This window comes from Scyliorhinus torazame, chromosome 5, assembly GCF_047496885.1.
Source record: "Scyliorhinus torazame isolate Kashiwa2021f chromosome 5, sScyTor2.1, whole genome shotgun sequence".
Taxonomy (NCBI): domain Eukaryota; kingdom Metazoa; phylum Chordata; class Chondrichthyes; order Carcharhiniformes; family Scyliorhinidae; genus Scyliorhinus; species Scyliorhinus torazame.
Genome location: NC_092711.1, coordinates 174,594,063 through 174,616,431, shown reverse-complemented (window position 1 = coordinate 174,616,431; position 22,369 = coordinate 174,594,063). Strand labels below are relative to the sequence as shown.

The following is a 22,369-nucleotide window of genomic DNA, read 5'->3' as shown; positions in this document are numbered from 1 at the left end:
AGGCAGCAGGGCTAACCACTGCACCACCTGTATATTACCTCCTATCCCATGTGCTTTCATTTTGCTAACTAACCTCCTGTGGGGTGTTTGTCAAAAACCTTCTGAAAATCCAAGTGTACGACGTCCACAGACTCCCCTTCATCAATTCTGTTAGTAACATCCTCAAAAACTCCAAAAGGTTCGTCAAACAGGATTTCCTATTCCTAACTCCATGTTGACTATTCTGAGTTTGCTCTCATATTCTATTTTCTCTTTATCAATTTTGTGGTCCTCCTTTGCTGAATCTAAACAAGTTCCCAATCCTCAGGCTGACTACACTCTTACCCACTTTCTGAACCTCTTCCTTTGAACTAATGGGAATCTTAAACTTTGCTTGCCACGGTTCCATCGCGTTTCCTGTTGGATTTTTGTTTCTAAAGGAATTTATATTTGATGTAAATATCTAATAATATTTTAAATGCTAGCAATTGTCTATCTATTGTCACACCTTTTATTGTAAGTTCCCAATGTGCCCACAGACAACTTGTCCCTCATACGTTGACAGTTTCCTTCTGTGAGAAACACCCAGATAAATTAAACAAAAGAACCATGTAACCACCATAGCCCATCTTCATGGCAATGTGGCATTGGCTTTGGGGGTTTCCAATCAGGAATGGGAACAAAATATCTTCCGACGTCCAAATACCCTATCACTCTGGTCCTCGTGAAACTTGGAACCAGGTATTCACAACAAAGCTCAAAGAGCATCAGCCCACTGGAGGCAAAGTTGTGAGACCGGCCAGTCCAGCAGAAAGAAACCCTCCGACCCTCCCCATTGACCAACTGACAGAATGACCACAATGCAGTCCTGGATGTAATTAAGAGCAGAAATATTAACAGCAGAATCCAACCCCTTGTTCACTTGTGAACCTGTTGGTGTCTCAGCAGGTGCGATGAAACACAAAATCCCTTCCCACATTGAGAGCAGATGAAAGGCCTCTCCCCAGTGTGAACTCGTTGGTGGCTCCGTAGGTGGGATGGATGAGTGAATCCCTTCCCACACTGAGAGCAGGCGAATGGCTTCTCCCCAGTGTGAACTCGTTGGTGTGTCTGCAGGGTGGATAACCGAGGGAATCCCTTCCCACAGTCAGAGCAGGTGAACGGCCTCTCTCCAGTGTGAACTCGCTGATGTCTCTGCAGGTTGGATAACTGAGAAAATCCCTTCTCACACTGAGAGCAGATGAACGGCCTCTCCCCAGTGTGAACTCGCTGGTGAGAGATCAGTTCTCGAGAGCTTTTGAAGCCAACCCCACAGTCAGAGCATTTAAAGGGTCTCTCATTGGTGTGAGTGACACTGTGTCTCCGCAGGTTAGATAAGTGAGCGAATCCCTTTCCACAAACGGAGCAGGTGAACGGTCTCTCTTCAGTGTGAACTCGCTGGTGGGACATCAGTTCTTGAGAGCTTTTGAAGCCACTCCCACAGTCAGAGCATTTAACGGGTCTCTCATTGCTGTGAGTCAAATTGTGTCTCTGCAGGTGAAATAACTGAGTGAAACCCTTCCCACACACGGAGCAGGTGAATGGCCTCTCCCCAGTGTGACTGTGTTGATGGGTTTCAAGCACAGATGGGAACCTAAATCCCTTCCCACAGTCCCCACATTTCCACCGTTTCTCCATGTTGCTGGTGTCCTTGTGTCTCTCCAGGTTGCACAATCAGTTGAGGCCTCGTCCACACACAGGACACGTGTGCGGTCTCTCCCCACTGTGATTAGGTTCAAGCTGTGTAACTGGTTAAAGTTCTTTCCACAGTCAGTGCTCTGGAACACTCACTCGGGTGTGTGTGTCTCGGTGCTTTTCCAGTCACACTGATGTTTAAAATCTCTTGAAGCCGACAGAACAGACAAACGTTTGTTCTAGATTGAAAGACCAATGATATTCAGAACCCAATGAATTGAGTGACTGTCAGATGTTGATGCAACGTTTGGTTTGAGATGTCTGTCTGTAAATCTTCCTCTTCTAATATCCTGTAAAAGGAGTTTACAAAAAGCATCCCTGTCAGTACAGGATAGAAATTCAGAACAGACAATTTTAGTCTCTATGGAACATTCTTTCCTCTCTCATTCCCCAAATCTGTAAATCTCCATCCCACGCACTCTCCCTCCATTCTCACTCTGCTGTGTCTAATATTCACTCTCCCAATTCTCCTGAAGGTGCTGATTGACAGATCCCTGCTCACTGCTTCCTGTTCTGGACCCAGGGACCTGAAAATCTTCATGCAGGCTGCCAGACAGATATGTGTCTATATTCCTGGACTGAAAATGTTTTAATGTATAGGATTGTTCCAATTGGTTAAGATACAGGGGGTTGTGACTGACCATGTCCTTGAACTTGCTGCCCATGAGGGGAGTCAAGCAGAGATGATGAATAATTTCTAACCGAAATTGGATGGGTGCTGCAGGGTTACAGAATGGGACCCACTCGACACTGACAGAATTGCTCGACAGACAGTCGACATCGACACAAAATGTCCAATGGACTCCTCTTCTGTTATAAATCTGACTGGAAATATATAACGTAGCTACAGTACTGGACAAGAATAATTAATGTACTTTATTTCAGAACCATCAGTAATATATCGGAACCATCAGTAATATATCTAACCTGTACCATATAACACATGGTGAGACACAGTGGTTTGCACTACTGCCTCACAGCATGAGGGAGCCGGGTTCAATTCCAGCCTTGGGTGATTGTGTGGAGATTGCACATTCTCCCCGTGTCTGCGTGGATTTCCTCTGGGTGCTCCGGTTTCCTCCCACAGTCCAAAGGTGTGCAGATTAGGTGGGTTAGCCATGCTAAATTGCCCCTTAGTGTCCAATAAGGTTAGCTGTGGATTAGGGGGGGGCTTGGGCCTTGGTAAGGTGCTCTTTTGGAGAGCTGGTGCAGACTCGATGGGCCCAATGGCCTCTTTCTGCACTGTACGGATTCTATGAAGATAAATCTCAGAGAATCAGAGAGTTTACAGCCGAGCACGAGGCCCTTTGGCCCATCATTTCTGCGCCAGCCATCAAGGACCTCTCTATTCCAATCCCACTTTCCACCACTTGGACCATAGCCGTGTGTGCTTTGGCCTATCAAGGGCTCATCTCAATGCTTCTTCAATGTTGTGAGGGTTCCCGCCTCTGCCACACTTTCAGGCAGCAAGTTCCAGATTCCCACCACCCTCTGGGTGAAAATGTTTTTCCTCAAATCCGTTCTGAATCCCCAGCCCCTTACCTTAAATTTATGCCCACTGTTTACTGACCTGCCAACTAAGGGGAAAGCTTTCTTCCGATCTACTCTAGCTATGTCCTTCATAAATTTGTACAATAATAATCTTTATTGTCACAAGTACGCTTATATTAACACTGCAATAAAGTTACTGTGAAAAGCCTCTAGTCGCCACATTCCGGCACCTGTTCGGGTACACGGAGGGAGAATTCAGAATGTCCAAATGACCTAACAGCACGCCTTTTGGGACTTGTGGGAGGAAACCAGAGCACCTGGAGGAAACCCATGCAGACACGGGGAAAAGGTGCAGACTCCACACAGAGAGGGTGGAGGAATCGAACCTGGGACCCTGGCACAGTGAAGCAACAGTGCCGCCCATATCACATATCCCCTCAGCCTCCTCTGCTTCCAGGAAACTCCTAACCAGCCTCTACTCATCGCTGAAACGCCCAGGCAATATGCTGAGGAATCGCCTCTCCATTCTCTCCAGTACAATCACATCCTCCGTCTAGTGTGGCAACCAGAACTGCACTCAGTTCTTGATTAATACGGGGATCAGGGGTCATGGGGAGAAGGCAGGAGAATGGGGATGAGACAATATCAGCCATGATTGAATGGCAGAGCAGACTCGATGAGCCGAGTGGCCTAATTCTGCTCCTATGTCTTATGAATCTCCTCTGCATCCGGGGCTTTTCACAGTAACTTCATTGAAGCCTACTTGTGACAATAGGCGATTATTATATTATTATTATCCTCTCCAGTGCAATCACATCCTTCCTCTAGTGTGGCAATCAGTACTCCAGCTATGGCTTAACAAGTGTACAGTTTTATACAGTTCCATCGTAACCTCCATGCTCTTTTAATTCTATACCTCAGCGAATAGAAGTATCCCATATCCCTTCTTAACCACCTTATCTACCTTCCCTTCTGACTTCAGGGATCTATGACAGGCACATCAAGGTCCCTCTGACCTTATGTACTTCCTAGGGTCCTACCATTCTTTTATATTCCCTTGCCTTTTCATCCTCCCAAAATGCATTGCCTCACACTTTTCAGGGTTAAATTCCATTTGCCACTGTTCTGTCCATCTAACCAGTCCAACTACATTACCCTTTAATCTTTCCTCCTCACTACTTATCATACAACCAATTTTTGTATCATCTGCGAACACACTTGATCTTACCTCCTCCATTCACATCCAGATCATTAATGTACACAACAAAGAGCAAAGGGCCCAGCACTGATCCCTGTGGAACACCACTGGACACGGGCTTCCAGTCACAAAAATAACCTTCAACCATCACCCTCTGCTTTCTATTAGTAAGTCAATTCTGGGTCCAATTTGCCAATTGCTCTGGATCCCATGGGCTCTTGTCTTCTTGACCAGTCTCCCATGTGAGACCTTGTCAAATGCTTCACTGAAGTCCCTGTAGTCTACATGAACTGTACTACCATTAGCTACACACCGAGACAGCTCCTGAAAAAAATCAAGTCAAATTTGTAAGACATGATCTCCCCTTGACAAAACCATACTGACTATCCTTCATTAATCCTTACTCCTCGAAGTGGAGATCAATTCTGGCCCTCAGAATTTTTTCAAAAGTTTCCCTACCACTGAGGTTACGCTCACTGGTCTGTAATGTCCTGTTTTTTTGTTTACTTACTTCACTCCTTGAATAATGGAATCACATTATCTGTCCACCAGCCCTCCGGCACCACTCGTGTGACCAGAGAAGATTTGAAAATTGTCAGAGTCTCTGCAATCTCCTCCCTTGCCTCCCACAGCAGCCTGGGGTACATCTCATCTGGGCCTGAGGTTTTAAACAAGTGACCAATTGAAGGTGAGAATGCGAAAAGAAATGGAAAGGGGGAGAAAAGAAAGTGTTTTACTCACAGATGTTGGGGACAGGAGGAAGGTGCAGTCTGTGTGAAGCTCAATCTTCACTCACAGCCAGAGGAGCAGCAACTTTACTGGGCAGACAGTGGAAGAAGGTCCGTCCAACCATTGAACCAATGGCCGGACTTGATTGTCTGGAGGACCTTCCGGTCCTCCGGGGATGCCATCGGCCAAGCTGACGTAAGGGTGGGCGGGGTTTACAGAACAGCCGCGATGAGCTGCTGTCCAATCCCGGATCAGTGATATTATTCCCAATGGGAGACCTTGCGCTGGGAAGTCTTTGTGACGTCACAATGACGCCGTGCCTGAATCGTCCAATAGCAATTAATCTGCTGCGCGCTGACGTCTCAGGGCTACAGTGCGAAGGCCGGTCACGCGGACCCAGGAACCCCGCCCCCACCGATTGTGTCCCCTCTTCCTGCACCTCCTCGAGACAAGGTTTCCAGGCAGCCGGCCGATATTCCAGCCAGAGTGAAGTCTCTCACTCCACCCCCGGCCTGGGACTGCTCATGTCCAAGGGACGTTGCGCACGGGCAGAGGAGAACCCATCTCTTGAACTTCCTGCTGTGATGTTTACCAATGGGAATATGTTGCCAACCGGAAGGACTCTGGTGCGCCAGCCAATCAAAGCGTGGCCTTTGTGTGAATGAAGATTGAGCTGTACACTGACTAAAACTTCATCCTGTCTCCATCTGTGAGTAAAACACTTTCTCATCTCCCCCTTTCCATTTATTTTCTCATTCTCACCTTCTCACTTGCAGCAACTGAAGGGAAAGGAAGTGAATCCAGGGAGGGTGCAGACCATGGAAAGGTTGGCCCAGGTCTCTCTCTTAAAGATAGGGACATCCTTTGCTCCCACTGCTTGACACATTTATTTGTCTGGCTGGAATGGAGGGAGTGTGTGTGGGATGGAGAATTACAGTTTTGGGGGAAAGAAGAGGGAAAATAATATTTCATAAAAACAGAATTGTCTTTTCTGAATTTCTATCCTGTACTGATAATTAATTTTGGAAACTCCTTTTACAGGATGTTTAAAGAGGAGGATTTACAGACAGAAATCTCAAACCAGACATCATGTCAGCATCTGCCAAAGACATTCAGTTTCACGGGGGCTGAATATCAATGGCCTTTTGAGTCTTGAGAGGGAAATGTTTGTTTTGACTACTTCAAAAGATTTTAATCATCAGTGTGACTGAAAGAGCACCTGAGACACACACCGAAGTGAGTGTTCCAGTTAACTGACTGTGGAAATAACTTTGCACAGCCTGAAAAAAAATCACACCATTCATAGCAGGGAGAGACCGTCCGTGTTCTGTGTGTGTGTGAGCCAAGCCGTCAACTGATTGCCAAACCTGGCGAGTCACGTAAACACCTGCCGAATGGAGAAACCATGGAAATGTGGGGACTGTGAGAAGGGATACAAAGCCCCATCTGAGCTGGAAATTCATCGATGCAGCCAGACTGGGGAGAGGCTATTCATCTGTCCTGAGTGTGGGATGGGATTCGCTCGGTTATTTAACCTTCAGTTATACCAGCGAACTCACACCCGGGAGAGGCCGTTCAGCTGCTCTGAGTGTGGGAAAGGATTCACCAAGTCATCCAACCTGAAGTTACACCAGAGAGTTTACACTGGAGAGAGGCTGTACACCTGCTCTCGGTTTGTGAAGGGATTCATTGATTCATCCACTCTACAGAAACATCAGCGAATTCACACCAGGGAAAAGCCGTTCTCCTGCTCTGAGTGTGGGAAGGGATTCACTCAGTCATCCCACCTGCAGACACATCAGCGAATTCACAATGGGGAGCGGCCTTTTACTTGCTCTGCGTGTGGGAAGGGATTCACTCAGTTATCCAACCTGCTGTCACACCAGCGGGTTCACAGTGGGGCGAGGCCTTTCACATGCTCCATGTGTGGGAAAGGATTCATTGATTCATCCACTCTTCAGAGACACCAGAGAGTTCACACTGGAGAGAGGCCATACACCTGCTCTCGGTGTGTGAAGGGATTCATTGATTCATCCACTCTACAGAAACATCAGCGAATTCACACCAGGGAAAAGCTGTTCTCCTGCTCTGAGTGTGGGAAGGGATTCGCTCAGTCATACCACCTGCAGACACACCAGCGAATTCACACTGGGGAGCGGCCTTTTACGCCCCGCGTGTGGGAAGGGATTCGCTCAGTCATCCCACCTGCAGATACACCAGCGAGTTCACAGTGGAGAGAGGCCGTTCACCTGTTCTGTGTGTGGGATTTATTTGTTCATCCGAGCTGCTGAGACACCAGGACAGTCACACTGATTAGAGACATTTTCGATGCTCTGACTGTGGTGTTAATTGTATCTGTTGGGTTTCAGTATCCACAGTATTGATTGGATGGTTACTTGAGCAAATATAAAGAGCCATTCTTCATGCCCGGTGGGCACTGCGGGGGTTGGGCTGCATCATTGACTCACAAGATAACATTTTAGTTTCAAGTTTTATAACTTTGGTAATTTGTTTTGTTTCACTGCCCAGTCAATGTTAATGTTTGTTTTAAAGGAGCAGAAAGAGACACTGACTGACATCAGGTGGTGACAGGTGGTGTATAAATGGAACATTTCACTCTGTGAACAAATCCACACCAAATAGAGATTTAGTCCACCCTAAGACTGGATTATTAATGGAGGTTTGAGCCCACACCAAACTGAAAGGTGAAGAAAAATACGCCACCACTTATAAAGGGGGAGATCAGGAATCAAAACCTCCATTCTGTTTACAGACCAGTAGAGAGAGGAGAAATCAGGGCTGTTTAAATTAATTCCCCTCCTTTCTGTAACAAGAAACACTTACAGACATGGAGTGGAGTGGGGTCAGGAGGTATCTACCTGTAATGTTTAACTCTGTGAATAAATCTATACCAAGTACAGATTGGCTCCAGTTTCTTCCTTCACCATGAAGCTCTCAGGATTATAACATGGGAACACAGAATGCCTGCCGGATGGTGAAGGTTGGAAAATAACATTTCAGACAGAATCTTACAATCCCAGTAGTTTTTGTGAGAAATAACTGAAGCAAGTGGAAATTGTCAGGGTCTGATTACCCGCTGCTGTTCTCGGAGTCTGAGCCATACGACCAGTGGAAGAATGAAGTGGAGATGTGGACAGGGGTTACGTCCCCACCAAGGAGGAAACAAGGTCTGGCCTCGGCATCCTCACTTCCTAACAAAAGGAAAATCAGAAGCAAAGTATCCTGGGAGCTGGGCTCCCGTCGGTTGGATCCTGATTAAAGTTTGGATTTTCCATGAGGGTTTTGTTGATGAGGTTTACAAGAAAGATGATCTGTTGGATGTCTATGACGCACAGTTGGACTTGGACAGATTGTGAAGGAGGGTGAAAGCATCTTTTGCAGATCCAGATATCACAACCAAAGACAGAATTAATAGGTGAATGAACCCCAGGAATGACTGGGGAACAATTAACAGGAGTTTCAGGTCCGACTGAAAATATCATTATGAGATGAACTGCCCAAATTGGAAAACCAGGGTCATCAAAGCGACACATGGCAGAGTGAATTCTGAGGCTGAAGGTGATGATGATCAATCTGAAGGCATTGTCTTCATCACAAGGAGCTTTGGTCCAGTATTTTATTTAGCAAATGCAAAGTCCCCAAGCCAAGCAGTTTCTTCCGGTCCTGCTGTAGTGCGAATAGGCCTCCACTGAGTCTGTGGATTGGACCATCTTGTATGATGTGTGCATAGGGGGCTGGTACTAATGCCCCATCTGTGGAGGTTGGTCAAGCAGGGGCCCTGGCTGGTTCTGAACCTGTTAAGTGTGGACACTCTTTCCTGGGAAGGTTGAAAGCAGGCAGCTGTTGGGTTGGGTTTGAGACCAGGTACTTGTTTGTCAAGTCCAATGATTCCCATTAATTTGCCCAGGTGGAATTTGCGTTGACATCCCGTGTGGGAGGATTTTTCCAGATTGGCCTTCTTGATGGGAGACATACTTTGGGTGGGCTGAATACATAGAAACATAGAGAGAAAATAGAAGCAGGAGGAGGCCATTCAGCCCTTCGAGCCTGCTCCACCATTCATTATGATCATGGCTGATCATCAAGTTCAATAAGGGCAAGACTTCTGGTGGTGGCGAACGCACATCAGGTGGCTCTCCACCCAAACAAACCCAACAGAGGCTATTTATCGGGAATTCCGGTTTAAGAAGCCGGAGAACTGAACACCCTACTCTCCTCCCCCCCCCCCCCCCCCCCCCCACACACACACACACACGCGGGGGGGCGGGGGGGACTAATGGAGAATGGTGCTGAAAAGGGAGCTAAAAGCCATGAAGGAGGCGATCAGGACGGAGTTCCACACGATGATGAAGGAGGTGATGTCGGAGGCGACAAACACAATGCAGCGAACCATCGAAGGCCTGGGAAGGAAGGTGGAGGCCCAGGGGAAAACAATCCTGGAGTTGGAGAAAGCTCCCTCGGATCAGAGCAACAGGATTGGAGCTCTGGAAACTGAGGTGAGAAGGTTGGTGACAGCCCAAGGGAGCCTAAGAGGGAAAGTGGAGGACCAGGAAAACAGGTCCAGACGGCAGAACGTCAGAATAGTGGGTCTGCCAGAGAGGACAGAGGGTAGGTTAGGTGGGGTTACGGGGATAGGTTGGAGGTGTGGGCTTAAGTGGGGTGCTCTTTCCAAGGGCCGGTGCAGACTCGATGGGCCAAATGGCCTCCTTCTGCACTATAAATTCTATGATTTTATGAATAACCTGAGCCTTCCCTCCATCGCCACTGATCCCTTTAGTCCCAAGAGCTGTCTAATTCCTTCTGGAAATTACACAACGTTTTGGCCTCAACTATTTTCTGTGATAGTGAATTGCAAAGATTCACTACTCTCTGGGTGAAGAAATTTCCTCTCACCTCAGCCCTAAAAGGTTTACTACCCATTTTCCTCCAATTATGACCCCCAGTTCTGGACTCCCCCACCATCGAGAATATTCTTTCTGAATCTACCCTGTCTAATCCTGTTAGAAGTTTGTAGGTCAGGCTGGTTTCTATTGATGTGATCCGATCAGTATGGTCGGAGAGGCTGTTACGATCCGATCAGAATGGTCGGAGAGGTTGTTACGATCCAGGCAGTATGGTCGGAGAGGTTGTTACGATCCGAACAGTATGGTCGGAGAGGCTGTACGATCCGGTCAGTATGGTCGGAGAGGCTGTTACGATCCGATTTGTATGGTCGGAGAGGTTGTTACAATCCAGTCAGTATGGTCGGAGAGGTTGTTACGATCCAGGCAGTATGGTCGGAGAGGTTGTTACGATCCGAACAGTATGGTCGGAGAGGCTGTACGATCCGGTCAGTATGGTCGGAGAGGCTGTTACGATCCGATTTGTATGGTCGGAGAGGCTGTTATGATCTGGTCAGTATGGTCGGAGAGGCTGTTCCCAGCTTTTCTCGGTGGCACCACGTGTTTCCAGGATTTTACTCAGATTTTCCCATTTTGCAGAGCTATGAGCCGGGGCCTCCTCGACCGATTTCTTTAATTCCACCGCCAAGCTTTGGTGATGTTTCTCTAATCCGGCCACCACAATGCGGTCGACGTTGCCGATGGCTGACGATATAGTCGGCAGGGGAGAGGGAGAGCCCGCCCTTGCCACCTTGTTACTTGCCGAGCCCTGCGACACCTCAGAATCTGAAGAGTAATCGCACCTTTCTTGTTTTTTTCCCTCCCTGGGCATTTTCAGTGGGTTTGTATCTTCACCAATCAGGTTGTTGGGTTTGGAAGTTCCCGTAAGTGTCTGTTGTACCTGAACATCTATATTTAGAACTTGAGTCCCCCTCTCCTAAATACGTCACTGAAGTCCCCCAGACTCACATTTCTGTCCTCGGCCTGCTGCAATGTTCCGGAGAAGCCCAACACAAGCTGGACCAACAGCCCCTCATCTTCTCATGAGGCACTTTACAGCCTTCTCAACTCAACACTGAGTTCAGCAACTTCACACCCTGAACTCTCTCCTCCATTTTGATTTGTTTTTTTGCCGAGTTCCAGTCTGCATCTTGTTTTCATGTTTTTTGCTTCCAGACAGAGTTGTCCTTTATTCTGCCATTAACACTTACTCTGGACCAATGCTTTGTTTCTTTAGTACAACCATTATCTCTCCCTTTGCCTTTTGTTCCAGGATATTTTTGACATTTAATCTCACCCACACTCTAACCAATCCCTGACTGATGGATCTGTGTGTCTATTCGGAATCCTGGATATCCGTTATCCCTTCTCAGTTCCCAAATAACAGAGGTCAAGTCTGTGCTTTTTGGCAAAGTCCACTTGGACTTTATTTGTCAGCTTGTGCCACTGGTAAACATGTTTTCAATACAAAATTTAGAAAGTTTTCAACTAGCCCTGCAGCAAGCTAGTCAGATTGATTGTCTTTAGCGAATACAGTAGTGAGTTTTCATTCAATTACAGATCGTAGTAATTCTTCAAATCATAATACACAGGATGAAATAACTAAGTAATTTAAGCAAAATAAAGACGGTGATTGGTAAAAGCAAGCAGCAAAGGAAATAGGTTTCAGAAATATAGATGGGGTGATCCCAGGATGCGTTTTTCCATCCCGGTTTGTGATTTTTAAGGATATTGTTATCTTAATGTCTCACCTTTTTTCTTCTGATTGGCTTTAACTAATTTATAATTACTTGATTGGCTTTAACTAATTTATAATTACTCAATTCGGCCAAAATGCCTGTCCCTCAATTTAAGAGATATTGTATTTAATTGCACTGGTGCAAATTTTCCATTCCATTGCTTGCCAAGTTTCCAAATTATCCACACCTGCATCTAACATTAATTGAAAAACACAGTTTTGATTAAGACATTATCACTCTAGACTGGCTGTTACCACAGAAACTGGACTACTCGTTCTTAGGATAGCAGCACCAGTTCTTACGATACAATGGGGCCTTTTAGCTAGTTGACATCACTGACCTTGCAGATGTGAAACCTAAGAAATTAAAGTGTATGATCTGGATTAACCCTTAGTGGATTCCCAGCTATTGTTGCACTCAAGTAATGCTGAAATGATATGAAATGAAAATCGCTTATTGTCACTGGTAGGCTTCAAATGAAGTTACTGTGAAAAGCCCCTAGTCGCCACATTCCGGCGCCTGTTCGGGGAGGCTGTTATGGGAATTGAACCGTGCTGCTGGCCTGCCTTGGTCTGCTTTAAAAGCCAGCTATTTAGCCCTGTGCTAAACCAGCCCTTAATATGCTTAATATGATTATAGTTAATTATTCCTAATGAGTTCTCATTTAACCTTTTTACCTCTATCATCTTCCCTTACTCTCATGGTTATAGCTGACTAGAAAAGTCACTGACTTTCCCTTTTGTTCTACCTGACCCTCCACCTTTCTCACCAGCATCAAATCCATCACATTTCTCCCCCTCTTTAGTTCTGAGGTAGAGTTACATTGGACGTGAAACGTTAACTCTGTTTCTCTCTCACAGATGCTGCCAGACCTGCTGCGTTTTTCCAGTTCTTTCTGTATTTATTTTAGACCTGTCTGTAGGGGGGACAAAGACTATTTCCAATCCAGTAATAAATTAAATGTCTTTCTTCAGCTTTTGTGGATCATTTCAGTGGATATGTTCTCTCCCAGGCTCAAAGAGTATCAGCCCAGTGGAAGCAAACCCAGTGAAATGGGCCAGTCCAGCAGAAAGAAACCCTCCAACTTCACTCACTGTCAGAATGAACATGGTTCAGTCCTGGATGTGATAAACAGCAGCAATAACAGCAGAATCCAAACCCTGTCATCACTTGTGAATTCCCTGGTGTTTCAACAGATAGGATGACCGAGTGAATCTCTTCCCACACACAGAGCAGGTGAATGGCCTCTCCCCAGTGTGAACTCGTTGGTGTCTCAGCAGCTGTGATGAAACACAGAATCCCTTCCCACACTCTGAGCAGGTGAACGGCTTCTCCCCGAAGTGAACTCGCTGGTGTGCCCGCAGGTTGGACGAATTTCCAAATTCCTTCCCACACTGAGTGCAGGTGAACGGCTTCTCCCCAGTGTGAATTCGTTGGTGTTTCCGCAGGCTGGATAACTGAGTGAATCCCTTCCCACACTGAGGGCAGGTGGATGGCTTCTCCCCAGTGTGAATTTGCTGATGTGACTTCAGGTTGGATAACTGAACAAATCCCTTTCCACACATAGAGCAGGTGAACGGCCTCTCCCCAGTGTGAATGCGTCGATGAGCTTCGAGCCTTGATGGGAAACTGTATCCCTTCCCACAATCCCCACATTTCCACGGTTTCTCCATATTTTGGGTGTCCTCGTGTCTCTCGGGTTGGACTGTTGAAGCCTCGTCCACACACAGAACACGTGTAGGGTCTCCCCGCTGTGAGTGGTGTGATGTTTTTTCAGACTGTTTAACTGGTTAAAGTTCTTTCCACAGTCCGTTCTCTGGAACACTCTCACTCGGGTGTGTGTGTCTCGGTGCTTTTCCAGTCACACTGATGTTTAAAATCTTTGAAGCTGACAGATCGGGCAAACATTTCTCCTTCTAGATTCAAAGGCCGATGATATTCAGGTCCCAAGGAATCGAGTGACAGTGACAGATCCCAGATGTGACATTTGCGACTTCTGTCTATAATTCCTCCACTTCTAATCTCCTGAAAAGGAATCGTCACTGTCAGTACAGGATAGAAATTCATAAACAGACAATTCTAGTTTCTCTGGAACATTCTTTCCCCTCTCATTCTCCAAAAGCTGTAATTCTCCATCCCACACACTCTCCCTCCATTCTCACTCTGCTGTATCTAATATTCACCCTCCCAATTCTCCTGAAGGTGCTGATTCAGGCAGATTGACAGATCCCTGCTCACTGCTTCCTGTCCTGGACACAGAGATCATAACAAACAGGAGCTGCAGTCGGCCATTCGGCCCATCGAGCCTGCTCAACCATTCAATGAGCTCATTGACCGATCTACCTCAGCACCATTTTCCACACTATCCCCCATATCCCTCGATATCTTCAATACCGAGAAACCTATCAATCTCTGTCCTGAAAATACTTGATGACTGAGGCTCCACAGCCCTCTGGGGTAGAGAATTACGGCAGCATGGTAGCACAGTGGTTAGTACTGCTGCCTCACAATGCCAGGGTCCCGTGTTCAATTCCAGCCTTGGGTCAATGTCTGTGTGGAGTTTGTACGTTCTCCCCGTGTCTGCGTGGGTTTCCTCCGGGTGCTCTGGGTTCTCCTAGATGTACGGGGTGAGTGAATTGGCTGTGCTAAATTGCCCCTTCGTGTCCAGATTAGATTATGGGGTTGCAGGGATAGGGTGGAATATGGACCCGTGCAGGCTCGATGGTCCGAATGGCCTCCTACTGCACTGTAGGGATTCTAAGAATTCCAAAGCAGCACCACATCATCGAGTGAAGAAATCCCTCCTCATCTCAGCTTTCTCTCCATTTTCCTGCCGGTTCCCCACAATCCTCTATCATCTCGTCAATCGGAAATCGGTCGTGAAGCGGGCGCGGGAATAGCTGCTTTTCCGCAGGTTCTGGTGCTACTCGCCGAGAATCCGTCATTTATCCCGATTGCCCAGCACTCATCTACCTCATCTTGATTTAATATTTGTTGCCATGTCGGGCAGCACGGTAGCATTGTGGATAGCACAATTGCTTCAAAGCTCCAGGGTCCCAGGTTTGATTCCGGGTTGGGTCACTGTCTGTGCGGAGTCTGCACATCATCCCTGTGTGTGCGTGGGTTTCCTCCGGTTTCCTCCCACAGTCCAAAGATGTGCAGGTTAGGTGGATTGGCCACGATAAATTGCCCTTATTGTTCAAAATTGCCCTTAGTGTTGGCTGGGGTTACTGGGTTATGGGGATAGGGTGGAGGTGTTGACCTTGGGTAGGGTGCTCTTTCCAAGAGCCGGTGCAGACCCGATGGGCCGAATGGCCTCCTTCTGCACTGTAAATTCTATGATGTCCCTCGAGCGCTTCGGATTAGGTTTGGTAAGATTATGCTGAAAAACATCAAGAAATCCGTTGATAAAAGAGTGCAGGCGGATTCAGCGGGGCTGGAGCCGCCTTTTCAACATGGCGGCCTGACCATCAGGAGGTCTCTCGACCCCGCGCTCTCCGGGACTCTCTCGGAGGTGGTGAAGATTATGACTGACGACATTCTCCGTGTTATTGACCAGAGGCTGTGTGTGCTGACTCAATATCTGTGAGCTCGTGAGGCCGAGCTGTAAAACACCATGAAGAGGCTCGATGATCCTGAGGAGAGAATCCTGAATGTTGAGCAAGATGCCTCCTTGGCGAAGGCAACAATTCAATCCTTGGAAAACCGGCCGAGTGACGTGGGGGTCTCCTGGAGAACAGAGGGTCAGAGAAAGGACATCCGAGTCGTTGGCCTGTCAGAAGGTGTGGAGGGTGAGGCTCCCATTGGGTTCTTCGAGGACCGGTTGCCACGTTTTCTCACGCTGGATGTGAAGCCTGGGCGTTTCAAATTAGAAAGGGCACATCATGGACTTCCAGTAGCAGCCACGGAGTGAGTGGGCGCACACAGGGCGGCTCAGCCACGGAGCGAGTGGGCGCACACAGGGCGGCTCAGCCACGGAGTGAGTGGGCGCACACAGGGCGGCTCAGCCACGGAGTGAGTGGGCGCACACAGGGCGGCTCAGCCACGGAGTGAGTGGGCGCACACAGGGCGGCTCAGCCACGGAGTGAGTGGGCGCACACAGGGCGGCTCAGCCACGGAGTGAGTGGGCGCACACAGGGCGGCTCAGCCACAGAGTGAGTGGGCGCACACAGGGCGGCTCAGCCACTGAGTGAGTGGGCGCACACAGGGCGGCTCAGCCACTGAGTGAGTGGCCGCACACAGGGCGGCTCAGCCACGGAGTGAGTGGGCGCTCACAGGGCGGCTCAGCCACAGAGTGAGTGGGCGCACACAGGGCGGCTCAGCCACGGAGTGAGTGGGCGCACACAGGGCGGCTCAGCCACGGAGTGAGTGGGCGCACACAGGGCGGCTCAGCCACCGAGTGAGTGGGCGCACACAGGGCGGCTCAGCCACGGAGCGAGTGGGCGCACACAGGGCGGCTCAGCCACGGAGTGAGTGGGCGCACACAGGGCGGCTCAGCCACGGAGTGAGTGGGCGCACACAGGGCGGCTCAGCCACGGAGCGAGTGGGCGCACACAGGGCGGCTCAGCCACAGAGTGAGTGGGCGCACACAGGGCGGTTCCTGCTCGAAGGTGTTGGTTTTGTCCCTTTTTGCCTGAGTTCCGGGTACATTCAGTGGTAATGTGGAGCGAGAGTGCAGGGCAAGAGGTTCTCCCCTGGATGGGCATGTTTATGGGCTATCAGACCCGGCTGAAGACAGGTAAAGAGCTGGTGAAAGAGTTGGGGAGACTCTTGGCGCTGTTCCAATTACAAAGGAGGGGGTGGGGGGTGGGGGGGGGAGGGGAGGGGAGGGGGGGGGGGGGTCATTGACAACGGGAAAACTGCAGATGGAGCAACTGATGGGCTTCATTAAAGAGGAGATTGGGCAGCAGAGGGAATGCAGAGCGACTGGTCGAGGCGATTGAGGGGGCAGTGGCACCACTTCGCGGGACCCTGGAACGGTGAGAAAGTACCTCGAGATGCAGGGGGTGATGATCCGGGAAGTGGAGACCGATCAGAGTGACCGTATTGTGCTGTTGGAGGTGGAGGTGGCGATCCCGAGGGAGTTGTGTAAGTCACTGCTGCCGAGGGCGGAGGAGCAGGAGAACAGGTCCAGGTGGCAAAATCTGTGGATTGTGGGTCTGTCAGAGGGAGTGGAGGGAATGAGTGCTACGAACTAGGTCGCCAGGATGCTGGCATCATTGGTGGAGGAGAAGGTGTTGGACAAGGCCCCAGAGGTGGATCAGGCCCATTGGTCCCTGAGACAGAAGCTGAGAGTGGGGGAGCGGCCGTGGGCAGTGATCGTGCGGATGTAGAAGTTCCAGGACAAAGAAAAGATCCTGCGGTGGGCCAGGGCACGGCAGGACTGTGAATGGGAGGCAAACCGAATCAGGATATATCAGGACATTGGAGGGGAGCTGGCCAGGAGGCGGGCGGGGTTCAACAAGGCCAAGGCAGTGCTGTACCCGATTCGGGGTGCTGTACCCGGCCAGACTTTGGGTGACCTGTGGGAACCGGGAATATTATTTTGGGCCGCCGGAGGAGGTAAATGACTTTATCAAGGAACATAAGCTGGGGGAGAGCTGAAAGGTGACTCTTGAGTGGAGGAGTTCTGTCCGTGAAAGTTGGAAGTGGAGCGATTACCCCCCCCCCCCGACTTTTGTTGTGTTTTGGGTATTTTTTCTGGACGTGTTGGTATTTTCAGTCTTTACTGTAGTCCGGTGCTTGTTGCACATGGTCACGTTTCTACGAAAGGTCAATGCAGGTTGTATGGAGGCTGGGCTTGGGGCCTTCGGATGGGAGTTGCCATGTTAGCAGGTAATGCCAGTGAACGGAAGTGTAGTGAGGCAGGGGGGGGTGGTGGTGGGGGCACGGCGACGTGGGAGGTATGGAGGATGGGTTTGGTCATGGGCAGGGTGGGGGGGCCATCTTGGGTGGGCCCGGTTCAATGTGGGGATGGGGGAGGGGGTGGTAACCCAATGGTGATGTTGGCGGACACTAGAGGGGGGTGGAGGCGTAAGCCTTTGGTGAGAATCGTGACAGGGAACGTCCACCGACTACATGGGTGAGTCAAGATGTCCTGTATGTTTCCACACCTGAAGAGTTTGGGAGCGGATGTGATTTTCTTGCAGAAGATGCAACTCAGGGTGAAATGTCAGTTGAAAATGAAAATCGCTTATTGTCACAAGTAGGCGTCAAATAAAGTTACTGAGAAAAGCCCCTAGTCGCCACATTCCGGCGCCTGTTCGGGGAGGCTGGTACGGGAATTGAACCGTGCTGCTGGCCTGCCTTGGTCTTCTTTAAAAGCCAGCGATTTAGCCCAGTGTGCTAAACCAGCCCCATGAGACTGAGGAAGGGATGAATGGGTCAATGGGTCTCACTTGATTGGAAGTCAAGGGGGTGGCCATTTTGTTGAGCAAGAGAACAGGGTTTACGGGGGCCAGAGAGGTGTTGGACCTGGGAGGTTTGTGATAATGAGTGGGGCGTGAGAGGGGACGGCGGTGGTGTTGGTGTCTGCGCCCAATTGGGATGATATTGGTTTTGTAAAGAGGTTACTGGGAGCGATTCCGGACCTGGATTCTCACCAGCTGATCATGGGAGTGGATTTTAATTGTGTAATGAAGGTGAGATTGTGGAGATCGAGCCCCAAGTCGATGGGAAGGTTGAGAATGATGAAAGAGTTGGGGGGGTTCATGGAAAGGATCGGGTTGGTGTATCCGTGAAGGTTCGTGAACCCGGCAGAGAGAGAGAAAATAATCCTTCTTCTTGCATGTGTATAGGGTGTATTCCCGGATTGATTTTTTTGTAGTGAGCTGGGCGGTGCTTGAATCTACAGTGCAGAAGGGAGGCCATTCGGCCCATTGAATCTGCACCGGCCCTTGGAAGGAGCACCTCTTGGAAAGAGCACCCTACCCAAGGTCAACACCTCCACCCTATCCCCATAACCCAGTAACCCTACCCACACTAAGGGCAATTTTGGGCACTTAAGGGCAATTTATCATGGCCAATCCACCTAACCTGCACATCTTTGGATTGTGGGGGGAAACCGGAGCACCCGGAGGAAACCCACGCAGACACGGGGAGAATGTCCAGACTCCGCACAGACAGTGACCCAAGCTAGGAATCAAACCTGGGATCCTGGTGTTGTGAAGCAACAGTGCTAACCACTGTTCTACCGTGCCACCCATATCACATATCCCCAGCCTCCTCTGCTCCCAGGAAACTCCCAACCAGGCTCTCTTCATCGCTGAAACGCCCAGGCAACATGCTTATGAATTTCCTCTGCATCCTCTCCTGTACCATATAATCTGTACCATATAACTACACGAGACTGTCTCTGTGCTATATTAATTCACTATCTCCTTAAATGTCAGCCATCTCCTGGAGAAACTAGCCCTTTAATTGTAAACATAAGGAAATAGACCATCCTTTTAGCCAGACAAGTTAATGTGTCAAGCTGAGGGAGGAAAGGATGTCAATGTCTTTAAGAGAGAGAGAGAGAGAGAGACCTGGGCCAACCTTTCCAAAGTCTGCACCCTCCTTGGATTCACTTCCTTTCCCCTCAGTTGCTGCAAGGGGAGAGAAAAGAAAGTGTTTTACTCACAGATGTTAGAGACAGGAGGAAGTTACCGTCTTTGTGAAGCCCCAGTGTTGCTCATTGTTCAGCTTCCGCATTCAGACAACGGGGGAGCTGATTGGATGGTGGAAGAGAGTTCTTCCGGTTCACCAACTCTTCCTATTGGTCACAAATTTACTGCTCACGCACGTGAATCCGTGGTGACGTCTCAGGGTTCCAATGCGCAGGCCCGGCGCGCGGACATAGCAGCTCCGCCCCACTCATAGTTCCTTCTCCTCCAGACAAGATTTCCAGACAACCGGCTGACGGCTCCGGCGAGAGCGAGAAGCCGCTCGGTGATTTCCCCTCCCCCCCCCGGACACGGGACTGCGCATGTCCAAGAGAGAGGAGAGGCTGCGCATGTGCGAGGGAAAGCCCAGCCCCTGACCTTCCTGTGAGGTGTTGGCCAATGGATAGAGTTAGGACCGGAAGGACGCTGGTCCTCCAATCAGCGCGGGCTTTGTGTGAAAGGAGATTGGGCTTCACACAGACTGAAACGTCCTCCTGTCTCCAACATCTGTGAGTAAAACATTTTCTTTTCTTCCCCTTTCCATTTCTTTTCTCATTCTCACCTTCAATTGATGACTTGCAGCAACTGAAGGGAAAGAAAGTGAATCCAGGGAGGGTGCAGACTCTGGAAAGCTTGGCCCAGGTCTCTCTCTCTTAAAGACATTGTCTTACAACACCAGGTAAAAATCCAACAGGTTTGCTTCGAATCACTAGCTTTCGCAGCACTGCTCCATCTTCAGCCCCTTCCATTCACCTGAGGAAGGAGCTGTGCTCCAAAAGCTAGTGATTCGAAACAAACCTGTTGGACTTTAACCTGGTGTTGTAAGGCGTCTTACTGTGCTCATGACAGACCCATGATCATCACTTCCTGTCAGAACACAGATCATAACAAATAGATGCTGCATTCAGCCATTCAGTCCATAGCTAACTCATCCTTGAATATATTCAATGACCCTCAGATCCCACTGGTCCCTGTGGAAGAGAAATCCAGAGACTACTAACCCTCTGAGGGAAGAGAAGACTGGAAATATATAACGTAACTGCATACATTATTACACAACTAGAAACAATAATAAATGTACTTAATTACAGAACCATAAATATTATATTAAATATGTACCATATAAAAACATTAGACATATCTCTGCCTGATTTTAATTTTTTTCTTTCTAAAAGTAAATTTAGAATACCCAATTCCTTTTTTCCAATTAAAAGGCAATTTGGCATGGCCAATCCACCTACCCTGCACATCTTTGGGTAGCATCTCCACATCATGGCTTAAAGACATTGACATCCTTTGCTCCCTCAGCTTGACACATTTATTTGTCTGGCTAAAATGATGGTCTCTTTCCTAATGTTCACAATTAAAGAGCTGGCTTCCCCAGGAGATGGCTAACATTTAAGGCAGTGGGCAGCATGGTTAATCTCTGCTGCTTCACGGCACCGAGGACCCGACTTCGATCCAGGCCCCGGGTCACTGTCCGTGTTGAGTTTGCACATTCTCCCTGCGTCTGCGTGGATCTCACCCCCACAACCCAAAGATGTTATGGGCAACAAGTCGGAAAATGGAGAGAAAGCTGAGATGAGGAGGAATTTCTTCACTCGAGGATGTGGCGAAGATCTGGAATTCTCTACCCCAGAGGACTGTGGAACCTCAGTCATCAAGTATTTTCAGACTGAGATTGACAGGTTTCTCGATATTGAACATATCGATGGGGGATAGTGTGGGAAAATGGTGCTGAGGTAGATCGGCCAATTAGCTCATTTAATGGTTGAGCAGGTTCTATGGACTGAATGGCTGAATGCAGCTTCTATTTGTTATGATCTGTGTTCTGACAGGAAGTGATGATCATGGATCTGTCAATCAGCCTGAATCAGCACCTTCAGGAGATTTGGGAGGGTTAAGATCAGATATAGCAGAGTGAGAATGGAGGGAGGTGTGTGGGATGGAGATTTACAGCATTTGGGGAAAGAAAGAACGTTCCAGAGAAACTAGAATTGTCTGTTCTGAATTTCTATCCTGTACTGACAGTGATATTTTTTGTAAATTGTTTTTACAGGATATTAGAAGAGGAGGAATCACAGACAAAAATTGCAAGCGTCAAGTCTCGATCTGACAGTCACTCGATTCCTCTGGACCTGAATACCATCGGTCTTTGAATCTGGAAGGAGAAATGTTTGCCCGTTCTGTAGGCTTCAAAATATTTTAAACATCAGTGTGACTGGAAAAGTACCGAGACACACACACCTGAGTGAGAGTGTTCCAGAGCACTGACTGTGGAAAGAGCCTGAATCAGTTACACAGTCTGAAAGAATATCACGCCATTCACAGGGGGGAGAGACCATACATGTGGGTTCTGTGTTGTCAAGGCTTCAGCTGATTGTCCAACCCGGCGAGACACAAAGATTCAAAATATGGACAGACCGTGGAAATGTGGAGATTGTGGGAAGGGATACGGAGCCCCTTCTGCACTAGAGGCTCATCGGCGCATTCACACTGGGGAGAGGCCATTCACCTGCTCTCAGTGTGGGAAGTCATTCACTCAGTTATCCCATCTGCGGACACACCAGCGATTTCACACTGGGGAGAGGCCGTTCACATGCTCCCAGTGTGGGAGGGGATTCAGTGATTCCTCCACCCTGCACAGACATCAGGCAGTTCACACTGGGGAGAAGCCGTTCACCTGCTCTCAGTGTGGGAAGGGATTCACTCAGCTATTCCCGCTACAGACACACCAGCGAGTTCACACTGGGGAGAAGCCATTCTCCTGCTCTCAGTGTGGGAAGGGATTCAGTTGTTCATCCAACCTGCAGGCACACCAGAGAGTTCACACTGGGGAGATGCCATTCAACTACTCTCAGTGTGGGAAGGGATTTACTCAGTTGTCCAACCTGGAAACACATCTGAGAGTTCATACTGGGGAGAAGCCATTCACCTGCTCTCGGTGTGGGAAGG

General features: G+C 48.8%; 1 protein-coding gene and 1 long non-coding RNA gene across 2 annotated transcripts in view; one reads left to right on the top strand and one right to left on the bottom strand.

The window, feature by feature from the left end:
* Positions 1-22,369, top strand: part of LOC140422400 (uncharacterized) — a 78,297-nt gene that overhangs the window by 54,212 nt on the left and 1,716 nt on the right. The window contains 3 exon segments of the mRNA XM_072507429.1: positions 6,824-7,289; positions 21,921-22,329; positions 22,331-22,369. Coding sequence (XP_072363530.1) covers positions 6,824-7,289; positions 21,921-22,329; positions 22,331-22,369 — 914 coding nt within the window.
* LOC140422409 (uncharacterized) lies at positions 11,435-19,750 on the bottom strand. The gene is made up of 2 exons (XR_011947437.1): positions 19,393-19,750; positions 11,435-13,796 (listed from the first exon to the last, which is right to left on the bottom strand). It is a non-coding gene; the product is annotated as an uncharacterized lncRNA (long non-coding RNA).